General features: G+C 39.2%; 1 protein-coding gene across 9 annotated transcripts in view; it reads left to right on the forward strand.

The window, feature by feature from the left end:
- LOC126267127 (uncharacterized) overlaps positions 1-19,172 on the forward strand; it is a 308,818-nt gene that overhangs the window by 212,423 nt on the left and 77,223 nt on the right. For all 9 annotated transcript variants that reach the window (XM_049972120.1, XM_049972092.1, XM_049972060.1 and 6 more), the window contains one exon: positions 11,067-11,264. In XM_049972120.1, the coding sequence (XP_049828077.1) occupies positions 11,067-11,264 (198 nt within the window). The remainder of the gene's footprint in view (positions 1-11,066; positions 11,265-19,172) is intronic.

The following is a 19,172-nucleotide window of genomic DNA, read 5'->3' on the forward strand; positions in this document are numbered from 1 at the left end:
AGCTGCACAAAACCCCTGAACTGCTGCCAAGTCAAAGGGGTGAGGCTGACAGCAGTGTGGATCTAGGTATACTGGATCCCACAGGGTTTGTATCCCTGAGGAATACTCGGATGCAATAACTGCCTAATTCACTCATCCAGCATGTCGTACTCTGGCTCTCTCGCAGCCTTATCCTATCTCAACAAAGACAGGACCACCTGTGAAAGCAGCCATGTCATATAAAGGCTTGTTGCAATTACTGTATAGTATTTTACGTCATAACCACCAACTGACTGTATGCCATTGTAAATGGTCACCACCAACAGAATTGACCACCCAGTGGTGGAACATACCACTGAGCACAACATGCTCTGGTTCAGTAGTTGCTTCAAAACTTGTGCCAAGTGGATCCTTCCCCCCTCCCTCCGCCCAGCACCAGATTTTATCAACTATACTGATACAACTACACAGGAATACAGGAATACATCCTTCTCTTCTGTAATATTCCTGGTCTCAGTCTATTTTAACCTACTGCACCCACACCCTAAACAAGAATAGTTGTATATTCTGTGTGTTTCCCACAACCTTTGAGCATGGGGATTATAAAACTCTATTCTTATAATAAGATGGTATTGCTGGCATCCCTCTTGCATGCTGTCTCATCTTTATAACAGTAGTCAGAGGCACACAGTGACAGACTGTCTACATCTACATCTATGTCCACAAACATTTTACCAGTTAATGGGGTTCCTTCCCATTCCATTTATGTATCAAGCACAGGAAGAATGACCATTTGAATACCTCTGTCCATGCTATAATTATTCTGATCTTGTCCTCACAATCCCTGTGTGAGCAATATACAGGGGATTGTAACGTATTCCTAGGGTCATCATTTGAAGCTGGCCCTTGAAACATTGTTAGCAGACTTTTGCGAGAGCCTGCTAGTTCTGTTTCTTCAGCATCACTATAATGTTCTCCCATGGGTCAAACAAACCTGTGACCATTCGTGCTGCCCTTCTCTGTATATGTTAAATATCCCCTGTTAGTCCTATTTGGTAACACACTTAAGTAGTATTCTAGAATGGGTCACAAGAGTGATTTGTAAGCCATCTCCTTTGTTGACTGATTGCACTTCCCCAGTATTCTACCAGTAAACTGATGGCTACCACCTGCTTTATTCACGACTGAGCTCATGTGATCATTCCAATCCAAATCCCTAAAAGCGTTACAGGTATTTGTATGAGGTGACCGATTCCAACTGTCACTCATTGATATTATAGTCATAGGGCACTACATTTTTTTTATGTTGTAAATGCACAGTTTTACATTTCTGGACATTAAAGCAAGTTGCTAATCTTTGCACCACTTTGAAATCTTATTGAGATCTGACTGAATATTTATGCAGCTTATAGTACTGCAGAAAATCTGAGATTACTATTAATATTATGTGCAAGGTGAATATGGGAGAGAGTTTCACAGAAATGATGCAGGATTTGGGCTGGAAATCATTAAAACAAAGGCTTTTTGTTGCAATGGAATCTTCTCACAAAATTCACCTACATAGGGAGAAATGATCACCACGATAAAATAAGGGAAAAAAGAGCTCTAATGGAAAGATATATGTGTTCATTCTTTCCACGTGCTATATGAGATTAGAATAATCGAGACTTGTGAAGGTGGTTCGACGAACTCTCTGCCAGGCCCTTAAATGTGATTTGCAGAGTATCCATGCAGATGTAGATGAGAAAAGTGCAAGCTGGTTTCACATGAGCAATGTTTTGGAATCCATGTTGGTCATTCTGTTCAAAATACCTTATTATGATTGAGCTGAGAAAATGTTCTGAGATTGTACAACAAATCGATGTAAAAGGTATTGAACGGTAGTTTCGTGGATCACTATTACTACCCTTGTAAACTTATGTTACCTGTGCTTTCTTCCAATTTCTGGGTATGGTTTTTTGTTTGAGGTATGTACAATAGATTATAGTTAGAAGAGGGGGCTAACTCAGCCATAAATTCAATATAGAATCTGATAAGGATTCCATTGGGCCATGGAGCTTTGTTCAATTTTAATGGTTTCAGCTGTTTCTCAGCACCACTGAAACTAACTCTTATTTCACTCATCTTTTAAGTAGTATGGGTATTAAATTGGGTCGATTCTCCTGAGTTTTCCTTTGTAAAGGAGCGTTTGAAAACAGAGTTAATCATTTCAGCTTTTGCCTTCCTACCCCCAATTTCAGTTCCGGTCTCATTTGCTAGGGGCTGACTTGAAAGATTGTTTAACAATATTCTGCTGCAGTAGTCACTGAAGCATTCATGCTTTACTCTCTTGACAGCTAAATGCATTTCATTCAGCATCTCCCTACCTATTGTCCTATTCTTTGTTTTACACCTATTATGCAGTAGTCTGTTTATTTGGGAGTTTCTCTATGGTGACTGTATCCCATGGAGAATCCCTCCCATTATGAACTGTTCACTGGACATGTCTCTATACAGTGCATGGTTAACTATTGTTTTAAACTTGAGCTATAGTTCCTCTACATGCTCCTGCTCTGTGCTAAAAGTTTCAAGTTCCTCATTGATATTACATTACTGATTTTTTAACTAGTTTACTATATTTTTCTGCTTGTTTTAGTTACCTTTTTTACTTAGGTAATCATAGTTGCCACAACTGCATCATGATCACCAATTCCTGTTTCGATGTGGATATCCTCAAAGAGGCCACATCTGTTTGTTGCCATTAGATCCAATATATTTCTATCATTGGTGGGGTTTTGAGCAAAGTGTTCTAGGTATTTTTCAGAGAAAACATTTACTAATGTTTCACAGGATGTCTTATCATGCACACCACTAACAAACCTGTAATTTTCCCAATTGATTGTTCAATGATTAAAGTCTACACTGATGATTACAATATGATTGGGGTACTTACATACAAGTGAACTGAGGATTTCTCTTAAGTTCTCGGTTATGTCAGGATATAAGTCAGGTGGCTGATAGAAGGATCCAATTACTATTTTTTGCCTATTCCTGATAAGCCACCTCCATTTCCCATTATCGTATCCTTTTGGTATACTATTAAATTTCCCCACAAATCTCACTGCTATCAATCTCAGGCTTCAGCGAGCTTGCTGTACCTGGCATGACGTGGGCTTCACTGCTTTTCAGGAGCATTTTGAACTCAGGCACTGTGTTGAAAATGCTTTGGCAATTAACCACTACTCTTACTTTTGAGAGGCATTTCTCTTCATCTTACACTGATGCTTCTGGGTTTCCTACAGCCTAGTCTAAAAAGCCCTTGTGTGCACCCCACAAATGGTCAGTTATCTGGGTAACACCTATGATGTGTGCTGCACACCTGACCCATTCAGGGGCACTCTATACTACAGAAATAAAATTAAACTCTGAATGAGCCCTTGTAACATGTGGAGGTTTAGTTCTGGCTGTGTTTATCTTTGTAACCTATGAACAATGATGTGCAAAACATGATGTGCATATCAGATGGGGTGTCACTGCCAAGCAGCATAGCTCAACGAAACTTGGACCATACATAGAAAGAACTGCTGCAATATAGTACCGGAGATAATTGAAAGAAATACACAGATCAACAGAAATTACACTTTTATTTAAAGACAAGAACTACACTTAAATCACTGTGATTTATTATGGCCCCCTGGTCATTACAATAGGCCAAAGGTTGGTGAGGAGTTCTTTTGTTGGGGCGTTCCGTCATTCCTCCACCAGCATGACTGACAACTGCTGAATGGTCGTTGGTGCATGTGGACATGCTGCAGTGCATGTCCCAAACACATCCCACACATGCTTGAATGCATTTAAGTCAGGGGAACAGGCAGGCCAGTCCATTCATCGAATATCCCCTCATTCCAAAAGGCACTCCACGTACGCTGTTTGATGTGCTCATGCATTGTCATCCATAAAAATGAAGCCAGGGTGTGAGTCGTGCTTCGGTAGCTCAGATGGTAGAGCACTTGCCCGCGATAGGCCAAGGTCCCGAGTTCGAGTCTCGGTCAGGCACACAGTTTTAATCTGCCAGGAAGTTTCATATCAGCGCACACTCCGCTGAAGAGTGAAAATCTCATTCAGGCATTATGGTCCTTATGTCACTGTGACTCTGATGTATGCACAGCAATACTATCAGCATATGATATAAGGTGGGGTAGAGGTCTTCATCAGTCTTCGACGGCTCACCTGAAGATGATTGGCGGCCGTCGAGTTGAAATATCGTATCCTGAAATCTCTTTGAACACAACATACTATTCTTCAGACAAAGAGATCATCCCCATGCAGTTGCCATGCCACTGTGCAGAGCAAGACTGTGTGCCTTTCATTCCTGGTAAATGTGATTGCAATTGCGTTCGATATTTGACTTGTGTCCCTTCTTACCTGTTGCACAGTGTAACGGTCATCTGGTGCTGACCTCGTGGCATGTGACATCCAGTTTTCTGTGTATGACTGGAAGACTTTTAGCAACATGCTCCTGCATTTTCATTCATTTCCACCAAGTAGTTAATGGGTTGTGTTACTTCATCTGCCTCATGCTTAAGTCTTGTAGAGTACTGTAAATGATCTACCAATGACTTTAAGGGATGGATGCAAAACTGATGATGATACAAACATAATAATGAAGGATCTAAACTCTGCCTTATCCTGACGTATACAAGTTTATAACTCAATAGGCCTACATTTGGTTTTTTTTTAAAAAAAAAAAAAAAAAAAAAAGTCTTAATCTAATAAAAGCTCAATTTGTACAGTTCTGAACAAACAAATATGACCTGTTGGCACCATAAGTATGAATAATGGCTGCACACTTTAAAAAACTTTGTGTTAATCTCATCACTCAGTTGGAGGACAAATGAAAGCAGAGTCAACAACTGATACAGTACTTTTTTAAGGGCATTATTCCAAATTTCAACAAAATAATTTAAGAACAGCACCAGATTCCAAATACCTAGGCATTTTGAAAGGACTTCACTCCTGAAAAAATGCCCTTTCAATAGTGATCATATTTGCACTTCATCTATCAAATATGTGATTCACTATGTGCTAAATTTCTATGGTTCAACTGTTATTATTTCTGATTAGTATTGTGAGATGTGAAATGGTGACAAATATTGGTCAGAAACAAGTGAAAGTACCAAGAATCCTTCATTTCCACAAGTGCCTTCCGTTTTTATTTTTGAAAAGACTTTCACAGGACCAGTGGCTATTAATGGGAACAAAATGCAAGACATACAGCACTTACTTGATTATATTCTGCATGAATATAACACTTTCTATGGTGGTTTGATGAAATGACCTGTGCATAACAGTGCTGTTGATGATGACGATTTTGAAACTGTTTTGTATGTGCTTTGATTAGAGTTGCAATACTAAACAAACTATTACTTAAAAAAGGAACATCTTAAAACACTATTAAAGAAGTAACTTGACCTTGCAAATGAATTACTTCCTCAAGAACAGGACCTTATTCCAATATTTTGGACTTATTTTTTTCAAAGAGATTGTAAAAGTTTGCAACTGCAGTAATGCCAAAATACCCATTTTATTTTGTTCTTTACACATCGGAAAGCCCATCCTGTTGCACTCCATACACTCACTCACAGAATGTTTTCCTTGGTTCCTGAAACTTAAGATTTTGGAGTAAGGTCCTTTCAAAGATGACTGCATCAATTAGATAAATTGATCAAGAAGGTCAGTTTAGTATATTTTACACTCAAAATACCTCTGATAGTGTTTCCTTAATGGCAAGGCTGCCAGCACCTTTTGAAAATTTTCCACCCCTATCATTTTTAATGGCATTATCTTCTGGGACAACACAGTAAAAGAAAAGAATTTATCCTTCTGAATCAAGTAACTGAATAATATATAAATTAGATAACCATGCACCTTGTAGAAATCTCTTCAAGGATTTTGAAATTTTCAGCAGTACAAGATTTAGTGTGATTTACATAATCACAATACAAGATACACACAAACATTTCATGCAGACTTTGGCTCCATCCCCAGGGTTCAGAGTAGGGAAATGTGATTTGACCAAACATCTTCAACAGGCTCCCGTCTAACACAAAGCAAACAGCAGAGAATTGCAACCAGCTCAACGACAATAAAAAATACCTCACCAGTCATTCCTACAATTTATCTAAATTTCAGGGTGGAAAAGTGTACCAGGTACATGACAAATGGTAGTGTTTTGTGAGCAAGCCTGTGGTTTACAGATATATCTAATTGTTTCATTTAAAAATAACAATGTATTTGTGTAAGTATTAAAGACCAATAAGAGATTAATTACCAGAATTTCAGTATTACTGAGGAACCATTTGTTTTAGTAACTTTTCTGTTAATTTACTAGTTTAGCTGAGACAAGCAGGAATTTCTAACAAACAGTTTAATGATCATTTATATATAATATAATGCAGCCTACTATCATGTTAGTAAAAGTTGTTCCTTTTTCTTAAAGTATAACTTTACTCATTCCTCATCCCTGATTTTACTTCTTGATGGGATCTGTGGTAAAAAGTGAATGAATAAATTAATAGAAGAGTATTGGTCCATGATTTGTTTTGCATTTGTTGGTGCAACAGAAGAAAATTGTTCAGGAAATCTATTTTTGGTCAACTCAGGGGAAGGCTATATGTTTGTAACAGTTCTGACAAATTTGTAAACATATTTGGAGAACTCCTGCAACACAGATATAGTGTCTGCTGCTCTAAGCCTAGTTCCATGGAAGTAATTCCCTGGTGTCTTAACAGATATCCTATCATCATGTCCCTTCTCCTTGTCCGTGTTTTACTCATATTCCTTTCCTCTCCGATTCTGCGCAGTACCTCCTCTCTCCTTACTTTATCAGTCCACCTAATTTTTGACATTTGCCTGTAGTATCATATCTCAAATGCTTTGATTCTCTTCTGTTCTACTTTTCCGACAGTCCATGTTTTACTACCATACAATGCTACTGTGCTCCGGACGTACATTCTCAGAAATTTCTTCCTCAAATTAAGGTCTATGTTTGATACTAGTAGACTTCTCTCAGCCATGAATACCCTTTTTGCCAGTGCTAGTCTGCTTTTGATGTTCTCCTTGCTCCAGATGTCATTGGTTATTTTGCTGCCGAGGTAGCAGAATCCCTTTACTTCATCTACTTCATGACTATCAATCCTGATGTTGAGTTTCTTGCTGTTCTCATTTCTGTCTTTCTTCAGTTTACTCTCAACCTGTCTTCTGTATTCATTAGATTGTTTATTCATTCAGTATATCATGTAATTCTTCTTCACTTTCACTCAGGATAGCAATGTCATCAGCAAATCATACCATTGATATCCTTTCACCTTGAACTTTAATTCCACTGTTCTTCTGTTTCCATCATTGCTTCTTCGGTGTACAGATTGAACAGTAGGGGGGAAAGACTACATCCCCGACATACACCCTTCTTAATCCAAGCACTTTGTTCTTGGTTATCTACTCTTATTATTCCCTCTTGGCTTTTATACATATTGTATATTATCCATCTCTCCCTACAGATTTCTCTCAGAATTTCGGACATCTTGCACTATTTTACAATGTTGAATGGTTTTTCCAGATTGACAAATCCCATGGACATGTCTTGATTTTTCTTTATTCTTGCTTCCATTATGAACTGAAACATCAGAATTGCCTGTCTGGTGCTTTTACCCTTTCTAAAGCCAAATTGATTGTCAACTAGCACATCCTCAATTTTCTTTTCCATTCTTCTGTATATTATTCTTGTCAGCAACTTCAATGCATGAGCTGTTAAACTGACTGTGCAATAATTCTCACACTTGTCAGCTCTTGCAGTCTTTGGAATTGTGTGGATGATATTTTTCCAAAAGTCAGATGGTTGTTGTCAGGCCATACATTCTACACACCAACATGAATATCGTTTTGTTGCTTTCCCCAGTGATTTTAGAAATTCTGATGGAATGTTGTCTATCTCTTCTACCTTATTTGATCTTAAGTCCTCCAAACTCTCTTAAATTCTGATTCTAATACTGAATCCCCTATCTCTTCTATATTGATCCCTGTTTCTCCTTCTATGACATCAAACAAATCTTCTCCCTCATAGAGGCCTTCAATGTACTCTTTCCACCTATCTGCTCTCTCCTCTGCATATAACAGTCAAATTCTCATTGCACTTTTAATGTTACCACCCTTGCTCCAAAGGTTGTTTAAACTTTCCTGTATGCTGAGTCAGTCCTTCTGATAATCATTTCTTTGAATTTTTCACACAGCCATTTTGTCTTAACTTCCTCGCCCTTCCTATTTATTTCATTCCTCAGTGACTTGTATTTCTTATTCATAAATTTCCCTGAACATTTTTGTACTTCCTTCTTTCATCTATCAGCTGAAGTATTTCTTCTGTTACCTATGGTCTCTTCACAGTTATCTTCTTTGTACCTATGTTTTTTTTCCAATCTCTGTGATTGCCCTTTTTAGAGACCTCCATTCCTCTTCAGCTGTACTGCCTACTGGGCTAATCTTTGTTGCTGTATCTGTAGCCATAGAGAACTTCAAGCATATCTCATCATCCCTTAGCATTTCTGTATCCTACTTTTTTGCGTGTTGATTCTTCCTGACTATCTCTTGAATTTCAGCCTATTCTTCATCACTAATACCATGTGATATGAGTCTATATCTGCTCCTGGGCATACCTGATAATCCTGTATCTGATTTCGGAATCTCTGTCTGACCATGATGTAATTTAAATGAAATCTTCCTATACCACCAAGTCTTTTCCAATTATATCTCCTCCTCTTGTTATTCTTGAGCAGAGTAATCACTGTTACTAGCCAAAATTTATTACAGAACTCAATTAGTCTTTCTCCTCTCTCATTCTTGTCCCAAGCCCATATTCTCCTGTAACCTTCTCTTTCACTCCTTCCCCTACAAATGCATTCAAGTCCCCCATGACTCTTATGTACTGTATTACCCTTTTAGTGTCTTCGTGAACTTCATCTATCTCTTCATCTTCAGTTTGTGGCGTCAGCGTGTGTACCTGAACTATCATTGTTGGAGTTTGTTTGCTGTCAATTCTGGCAAGAACAACCGTACCAATGAACTGTTCACTGTAACATACTCTTTGTCTTACCATTCTATTAATAACTAATCCTACTCCCGTTATACTATTCTCTGCTGCTGTTGGTATTACGCTACTCATCTGACCAGAAATCCTTGTCTTCTTGTCATTTCACTTCACTGACCCCCACAATACCTAGATTGAGCCTTTGCATTTCCCTTTTCAGATTTTCTAGCTTCCCTACAACATTCATGCTTCTAACATTCCACACCCTGTATCATAGAATGTTGTCCTTTTGTTGATTATTCAATCTTTTTCTCATGGTCACCTCCTCCTTGACAGTCCCCTCCCGCAGACCTGAATGGGGGACTATTCTGGAGTCCTTTGCCAATGGAGAGATCATCATGATACTTTTTCAGTTACAGGCCAAATGCTCTATGGATACACATTATGTGTCTTTAATGCAGTGGTTTCCATTGCCTTCTTCATCCTCTTGCTGTTGAGCGTTGCTGATTCTTCCACCTTTAGGGGCAGTTCCCCCCCCCCCCCCCCCCCCCCCCCCAAGGACAAGACAGTGCTCTGAACCTCTGTCCACTCCTCCACCCTCTTTGACAAGACCGTTGGCAGAATGAGGGTGTCTTCTTATCCTGGAAGTCTTTGCCCATCAAACCTAATGTAATTTTAGTGTGGAGTGGGCAAAGGCTGTTAAGAAAGGGGTACCGGTATTAGGACAGGAGAAATGGGGGTCAGTATCTCATGATGATTTCAATGCACTTGAATGTAATAAGAAGTATAATTTTTTGAGTAAATTGGGAAGGTTTTTTCTAAATTTTTCATACACCAGTTGGTAGGTGGCATTTGAGTACCTACAGCAATTCTACAGATTTGTTTGTAATTTGGCCTTTATGGAAAAATAATTGTACGTTGAGTAAAGAGGACAGGAACAGAATGGACCGGAAGAAAAGAGAGAATAAAATGAAATAGAACTAGCCACAACATCCATGATGTCCCTTCTTCCAGTAGAGCTCATTCACCCAAGTGTGCATGAGCACCCTTGAATTTGAAATAATGGAAAAAAGTAGTGACTGATTGAAGATTTTTGACAGCCTGTAATGTATATTGATGTGGTAAGGTGTTGTACACAGATGTCAAACATCTAGTTTAACTTTTCAATCTAGCACACAGACTTAATCTTTTATAAATGTTCATCATTATTATTTGATGTTCCCATAATCATCAAAAACTAAAAAATAATAACAACAGTAGGTGACAGATTTAATATGATTTTGCACCGAACTGTTAAAGATAATTAAAAACAAACATTTATTCATTACATACTTATCAAAAATTACTGACACTTCTGTTGTTACTGATGTATCTTCCAAGAAGCATATTTTTAGTTGTATTGTATTGTATAGAACTGGAGCCCTAGAAACGATGGAGAGGCTTCATCCCCGCCATAGCCCTCAATGGTTCATAACCCCACAACAGGTTACAGCAGTCCATTCACCCCACCACCGCCCCACACGGAACCCAGAGTTATTGTGTTGTTCGCCCCCAGTGCCCCCACCCCACCCCCCACCAAACCCCAACCCCACTGGCCCAGGAACATCTCACACCAGACGAGTATAACCCCAATTTTTGTGTGGTAGAGTAATTATAGTGTATGTGTACGTGGAGATAGTGTTTGCGCAGCAATCGCCAACATAGTGTAAATGAGGTGGAATAAGGGGAACCAGCCCCCACTTTCCGAGGCAGATGGCAAACCCCCTTAAAAACCATCAACAGGCTGGGCAGCATACCGGACCTCGACACTAATCCACTGGGTGGATTTGTGCTGGGTACTGGCATGTCTTCCCACCTGGAAAGCAGTGCATTAGACTGCATGGCTAATCAGGCAGAATATTTTTAGTTTATGAACATAATGTGCTATTGTAATTTGTGCTTGAATGTGGTACAGGAAGTAAGTTATAGTCACAAATTATTTTTTGATCAAATATGGTATTTTATTAATGAATATCCTCTTTTTTACCAGGGTCGTACGTTTAGTGGACTCATACACAGTTACTTGGATACATCAGATGAACTGAATAAAGTGTTTCTGCCAATTTACCAAACTCCTGAAGGCAAGAAAATTTATGATGAAACACTGGCCTCAGTTCGTGAGAACTTTCCTCAGTATGTGAGAGAAATTGAAGGAACAGCTGATGGAGCAAAGGTGCCATTTCATAAAGTAAGTTGTGGCTCATTTCAGAGACATACTCATGTAACCCAGTTTAAAGACATAAAGCGATATCAAACACAGTGAGAAAGAGAATCTTTGGTTCATTTCTATTTTGGTAAACATAATGAGCATTAATCACCACTAAGTAAATAAAAGAAGGTATGGGCAAACCAATTCGAACTGCCTTGTGTAATTACTATAACATTTATTATTATTATTATTATTATTGTTGTTGTTGGTACTGGGTAACACACAGGGCTGCCACAAGTTCTGGAAATCAGCGAATTTCAAATGTGCCAGGGAAATATCAGAGGAATTGGGGGGGGGGGGGGGGAAAAAAAAAAAAAAACCGGAAGAACCTTGTTTTTGTGTCAGTAGATGAAATGTTTTATTTATTGAGATGTCATGCATCGTTGCTGGCTAGGTGCAGCTGAGTACATGCGCTGCTTCTCTACTCTTTCATTTCCACTGCTTCTCCCTTTCCTATCACTCCCCTCAGCTTGCAGTCGATGCTGCCACCACTTCTTGCTGCTAGGGTAGCCTGCCAATGAGAGACAGAGAGGTGTGAGGGGTGGTTTGTTTGGATCTGATTCTCAGAGGCTGTATACGAAGTGGTTGGAGATGGCAGCCAAGCGTGCATGAGTTGTGTCTGAGTGATTGCGCATATATGTGTGTGCTCTCATTTTCTACATCTACATCTACACTTATACTCCGCAAGCCAGCCAACGGTGTGTGGCAGAGGGCACTTTATATGCCACTGTCATTACCTCTCTTTCCTGTTCCAGTTTCGTATGGTTTGCGGGAAGAACGACTGTCTGAAAGCCTCCGTGCGTGCTCTAATCTCTCTAATTTTACATTTGTGATCTCCTTGGGAGGTATAAGTAGGGGGAAGCAATATATTCAATACCTCATGCAGAAACGCACCCTCACGAAACCTGGCGAGCAAGCTACACCGCGATGCAGAGCGCCTCTCTTGCAGAGTTTGCCACTTGAGTTTGTTAAACATCTCAGTAACACTATCACGGTTACCAAATAACCCTGTGACGAAACGCGCCGCTCTTCTTTGGATCTTCTCTATCTCCTCCGTCAACCCGATCTGGTACGGATCCCACACTGATGAGCAATACTCAAGTATAGGTCGAACGAGTGTTTTGTAAGACACCTCCTTTGTTGATGGACTACATTTTCTAAGGACTCTCCCAATGAATCTCAACCTGGTACCCGCCTTACCAACAATTAAATTTTATATGATCATTACACTTCAAATCGTTCCGCACGCATACTCCCAGATATTTTACAGAAGTAACTGCTACCAGTGTTTGTTCCTCTATCATATAATCATACAATAAAGGATCCTTCTTTCTATGTATTCACAATACATTACATTTGTCTATGTTAAGGGTCAGTTGCCACTCCCTGCACCAAGTGCCTATCCACTGCAGATCTTACTGCATTTTGCTACAATTTTCTAATGCTGAAACTTCTCTGTATACTACAGCATCATCCGCGAAAAGCCGCATGGAACTTCCGACACTATCTACTAGGTCATTTATATATATTGTGAAAAGCAATGGTCCCATAACACTCCCCTGTGGCACACCAGAGGTTACTTTAACGTCTGTAGACGTCTCTCCATTGATAACAACATGCTGTGTTCTGTTTGCTAAAAACTCTTCAATCCAGCCACACAGCTGGTCTGATATTCCGTAGGCTCTTACTTTGTTTATCAGGCGAGCCACTTACTGATTTAACGTAAGACCAGAACTTCCTAGGATTTTTCTGAGTAAGGCTATGGCCAAAAATTTAATTTTGAGAGTGTGATTGCCTTTTCTATGTGCCTGTCTGCAGCTCAGCAATTATCTTTACAGAGAGTTGCTACCTATTCTCATTAGTATTGATTCTCAAGGTACTCACACAAATTTTCTGTCACATGGATTGATCACCATGGCCTCACTTCAGTAACATGGTGTCTGTGACACATGAATAGCTGGCCACATGAGTGGATTTCTGTGATGGGCCAAAACACAGGCAATTTCTGCGGGTATCTCTAATCGATTGGGCCTCCCGTTCTGAAGCCTGTTGTTTCCCAGTAATGTGCAGGCCCTGCCAGTCAGATCTAGTCTTACCGATCCATCTTCAAGCCAGGTCTGTCTGTGTGTGGCTTAATGTGGAGGATTTTCATAGTTTATCCATGGACCCAGGACTTCGGTGCTTCTCAGCAAGCCACTCCCATGGTGATGGATTTCAGGAATTGTGACTGCGCCACCACAAGTACATTTTACACTGTGGCATTTTGTAGACATTTTATTTATTGTAGTACATTTTGGCTCTTCAAAAGTAGTTTATATATTAGAAACTATGGCCGATAACAAGAAGAAAATTGTGGCTCTTGTTGGCGATTTGTGTGCTAAATATTCACATATTTCTTAAAAGAAAAATCACACAATACCTGTAAAATAATAGACATAACATAGTGGGTAATAACCAACAGTAATAAACATAGTATAACCAACATTTCATTGGCAGTTAGCCACAGTGTTTGTTTACGCAACTTTTGCATGCCTTATGCACTTTTTTTCAGAGGCCTACTTTTTGCTGTGATTATTTCTGAAAACAGTGAAGGTATTTTAAATCTGTCTTCCGACTCCAAGGAAATGCATTTTTTGTTGCCAAATGTGTTTTGTTTTATTGAAATAAAATAACAACAGTGGTTCTAATGAAACAAATATATCATTTGGCTTGCTTTCTCCATCTAAAAATATTTCTTTACAAAAGATGGTGATGTTAGTGCTTAAGGTTTTTGCTCACACAGGGGAGAAATACAGAAGTCCTTACATATTTTTGAGATCTCAAAATTTGTTAGAGAAAAATTATAAAACTTGTCTGGGAATAAGGGAAATACCAGGGAATTTCACTTGGAGAAACTTGTAGCAACCCTGATAGCTTTCTTCCTGCTTTTGATACTGTCACTGTAACCTACTACATCAATTCTTGAGCTAGAAGTTTGTGAAAACTAATAGAGAATCAGATAAACATCAAATTTATGCTGCAAATGAGACAATCAAAATATTAACTTTAATGATAGTATGCCTAATGATACGTATGATTTGTAGGGACTTTAGAAAGTAAGCTACACATTTCAAAAATATTGCAAAACAAGTGGCTATGGAACAGGACATGAAACACAAACGAAATTACAAAGATTTTTTTCATACATGTTGGAACAAACTTGCTTAAAAGGAGTAGTGAAGTTGAATTAGTGAATGAAACAAGAAACATGATTTGTGCAGCAAGAAGTCTTTATGAAGGATCCAGGTTCATACTTAGGGAATCGTAAAAAGGAGGTCAGTGAGTGACAAATACATATCCAAAATAAACAGTGCTATCAAACAACAATGTGATTGTATTGGTGCTATCTTCAAAGACCCAAACAAATTCCTGTGTGAAAATTGTCTGGGAAAGGATGGCACACATTTAAGTAGATTATGTTCGGTAACACCTAGCAGAATGTATGCAAAATCATTAAAAACAAGGGAAACTAACATTGTATAGTGGGGGTGAAAAATCAGGAAATCTGATGTCCACAAAAAACAGTGATAACAAAAAAGAATATAGGACAAAAACAAACATAGAATAATCAGGATATTCATTTATAAAAATAATGCACCAGAATATACAATACATAAAAAATAAGGTAACCCAATTAGAAATAATGCTAAATGAGGAAACTCCTGATATTTTAGCTCTGACAGAACATGGTCTAAATGAGCATGAAATTGTAAATCTTACTGTTGCAAATTACAATGTAACAGCTAGTTCATGCAGGAGGAATAATAAGGGTTGTGGAGCTGCTATACTAACCCATAACAATCTAAACAGAAACCATATAAACAGCCTTGATTTATGTAAAAAAAAATAATAACATTGAAAATGTAGTCAAAGTAAGAGGCCAAAAAATTATTTTAAGTAGTTCCTCACTGTACATCTTAAACATCTACAGACTGCCAAATGGGTGCATAGAAATGTTCATTGAAAACTTAGGAGAGCTCTCACATATCATCCTGAGCAAGAACTGTGCACTTGTATTACTAGGTGACCTAAACATAAACACATTGCAAGACACCAATGATAGTAGGGAGCTCCTAAAAACAATGAAAACATATGGCTTACAGAGTGCAATAGCTACTGCAACATGTATAACTGCTAACTCCTGTACTCAAATAGATCACATCTTCACAAAATTAAGATACTTTCAGTACAAAAGTGAAGTTATAGAAACAGCCCTGTCAGACCATGATGCAATAAAAATATGTCTAAATCATATCACAAATGAAAAGACACAATAAATATGGCAAAAAAGAAGATTAAATGAACAAAACAGCCCTTAGGATAAAACTTGAAAAAGAAGGATGGGAAATAATGGAGAAAGACTTCCCATCAGAGGATCATAAAGTGAATTATTTTATTGACATACTTTCCTACCATCTCAGTATTACATGCCCAGTAGTAAAAACTAAAGCCAAAATTATAAATAAAAACAAAAAATGGGTAACAAAAGGAATTTTGCTCTCCAGGAACAAGATAAAAATGATGCACAGAATACATAAAACTAGCACTGATGAAAACTTTAAAGACTACTACAGAAAATATAAAAGAATGTATACTAAAGTACTGGAAGTAGCCAAAGGACTAAAAGCAAAAAAGTACATAAATTTTGCTGATAATAAAAGCAAGGCTTGTTAGTTTATTATAAATACAAATCGCAAACCCTCTAACTCACAGGAACACAGCTAAATACAGTCCATGATCAGCAAACAAACTGTAACTGAACAGAATAAAATAATAAATCTCTTCAATGACTATTTTGCCACAGTAGGCCAAAACCCGAAAGAAAAAACAAATAACAAAAAATACAATAACACATGGAAAACATTTATTAATACCCATGGAAAAACAATGGCACTTTCCCCAGTGACAGAAGAAGAAACACTAAAGATAATAAAAAACAAAGTCATGTGGAATTAACAGAATATCAAGTATAGAAATTAAACACTGTGTGCAGGAACTTAGGAAACCTCTTACACAATAATCTATTCATCATTCCTAGAAGGAACTTTTCCAAAGCGCTCAAATACAGCACTGATAAAACCAGTACATAAAAAGGGGAATGAATACAATCCAGAAAATTATAGGCCTATAGCTCTTTTACCAGTAATATCAAAAATATTTGAATGAGCTTATGCACAGAGACTCATCACTTTTCTGATGAAATATGAAACAATCAACTAGAATCAGTTTGGCTTCCAGAAAGATAAATGCATCATAGATGCAGTAATAGATCTCATCGAAAATGTCATAACAAACTTGGACTCTACAAATAAATATGTACAAGTATTTCTGGATCTAACAATGGCATTCAACTATGTAGACCAGAAAATTTTAGTAGAAATATTAGGAGTATATGGCCTAAGAGGAAATGCAGGAGGCTGGATTCTCTCATACCTGACAAATAGGAACCAATATACTGAAATTACAAAAACTGCTGATGAAAAAATAAGATCTAAAGCAAGAATTTTACACTTGTCTGTGCCACAAGGGTCCATTCTTGGCCCAACACTCTTCATTCTATACACAAATCACATCCCAAATATGATTAGGTATGGTAATATACACTCCTGGAAATGGAAAAAAGAACACATTGACACCGGTGTGTCAGACCCACCATACTTGCTCTGGACACTGCGGGAGGGCTGTACAAGCAATGATCACACGCACGGCACAGCGGACACACCAGGAACCGCGGTGTTGGCCGTCGAATGGCGCTAGCTGCGCAGCATTTGTGCACCGCCGCCGTCAGTGTCAGCCAGTTTGCAGTGGCATACGGAGCTCCGTCGCAGTCTTTAACACTGGTAGCATGCCGCGACAGCATGGACGTGAACCGTATGTGCAGTTGACGGACTTTGAGTGAGGGCATATAGTGGGCATGCGGGAGGCCGGGTGGACGTACCGCCGAATTGCTCAACACGTGGGGCGTGAGGTCTCCACAGTACATCGATGTTGTCGCCATTGGTCGGCGGAAGGTGCACGTGCCCGTCGACCTGGGACCGGACCGCAGCGACGCACGGATGCACGCCAGGACCGTAAGATCCTATGCAGTGCCATAGGGGACCGCACCGCCACTTCCCAGCAAATTAGGGACACTGTTGCTCCTGGGGTATCGGCGAGGACCATTCGCAACCATCTCCATGAAGCTGGGCTACGGTCGCACACACCGTTAGGCCGTCTTCCGCTCACGCCCCAACATCATGCAGCCCGCCTCCAGTGGTGTCGCGACAGGCGTGAATGGAGGGACGAATGGAGACGTGTCGTCTTCAGCGATGAGAGTCGCTTCTGCCTTGGTGCCAATGATGGCCGTATGCGTGTTTGGAGCCGTGCATGTGAGCGCCACAATCAGGACTGCATACGACCGAGGCACACAGGGCCAACACCCGGGATCATGGTGTGGGGAGCGATCTTCTACACTGGCCGTACACCTCTGGTGATTGTCGAGGGGACACTGAATAGTGCACGGTACATCCAAACCGTCATCGAAACCATCGTTCTACCATTCCTAGACTGGCAAGGGAACCTGCTGTTCCAACAGGACAATGCACGTCCGCATGTATCCCGTGCCACCCAACATGCTCTAGAAGGTGTAAGTCAACTACCCTGGCCAGCAAGATCTCCGGATCTGTCCCCCATTGAGCATGTTTGGGACTGGATGAAGCGTCGTCTCACGCGGTCTGCACGTCCAGCACAAACGCTGGTCCAACTGAGGCGCCAGGTGGAAATGGCATGGCAAGCCGTTCCACAGGACTACATCCAGCATCTCTACGATCGTCTCCATGGGAGAATAGCGGCCTGCATTGCTGCGAAAGGTGGATATACACTGTACTAGTGCCGGCATTGTGCATGCTCTGTTGCCTGTGTCTATGTGCCTGTGGTTCTGTCAGTGTGATCATGTGATGTATCTGACCCCAGGAATGTGTCAATAAAGTTTCCCCTTCCTGGGACAATGAATTCACGGTGTTCTTATTTCAATTTCCAGGAGTGTAGTAAACTAGTGCAGATGACACAACTCTTCTGTTTGAGGATAAAGACACAGAATAGCTAGAAATTAAAACCAATGTAGAAGTAAATAATGCCATCCAAAGATTTATTGATATTACTAAAACACTTTGTTACTAAAACACTTTATGTAAACTTCAGACTTCAAAACTTTCACAGTGAAGATATGCATAGATGAGTGCTTAGCAGAGAACACCAAATATACAAAATTCATTGGCACAATTATCGATGAAAATGTAAACTAGGATAAGCATGTATAGTATATGAGGGGGAAACTCAGCTCAGCACAAACTCAGCTACCTGAAAGATACAGGCATTATGAAAACAATATAGTATGCATTAATTCATATGATATTCAGTTATAGCATACTTTTGTGGGGAAATACTTCAAAAACAAACATTAATAAAGTATTTAAATTACAAAAAAGAGTCATAAGAATGATAGCCAACTGTAAATGGAAAGATTCATGTAAACCAGCATTTAAAGCTCTCAAAATACTAACTTTACCCAGTATATACCTACACGAACTCCTCTGTTGGACCAAACTCAAATACTCTGCTGATACTAGAGATGACAGCACACAACACAACCATGACACAAGAAAACAGAACCTCTTCCCTGAACCTACACAAAAAAGGTTATACATTGGACCAAAACCCTTGTAAAACTCCCTTCAGCCTTGAGAGAAATAAACAATAAAAATATTTTCAAAAAATGTCTTAATAATTTTGTAATAGAATACTGTTATTACAGTGTTAATGAATTTATGTGCATTAAATTTCAAAACAATTACAACACTATTATTGTAT

This window comes from Schistocerca gregaria, chromosome 1 (genome assembly GCF_023897955.1).
Source record: "Schistocerca gregaria isolate iqSchGreg1 chromosome 1, iqSchGreg1.2, whole genome shotgun sequence".
Classification (NCBI taxonomy): Eukaryota; Metazoa; Arthropoda; class Insecta; order Orthoptera; family Acrididae; genus Schistocerca; species Schistocerca gregaria.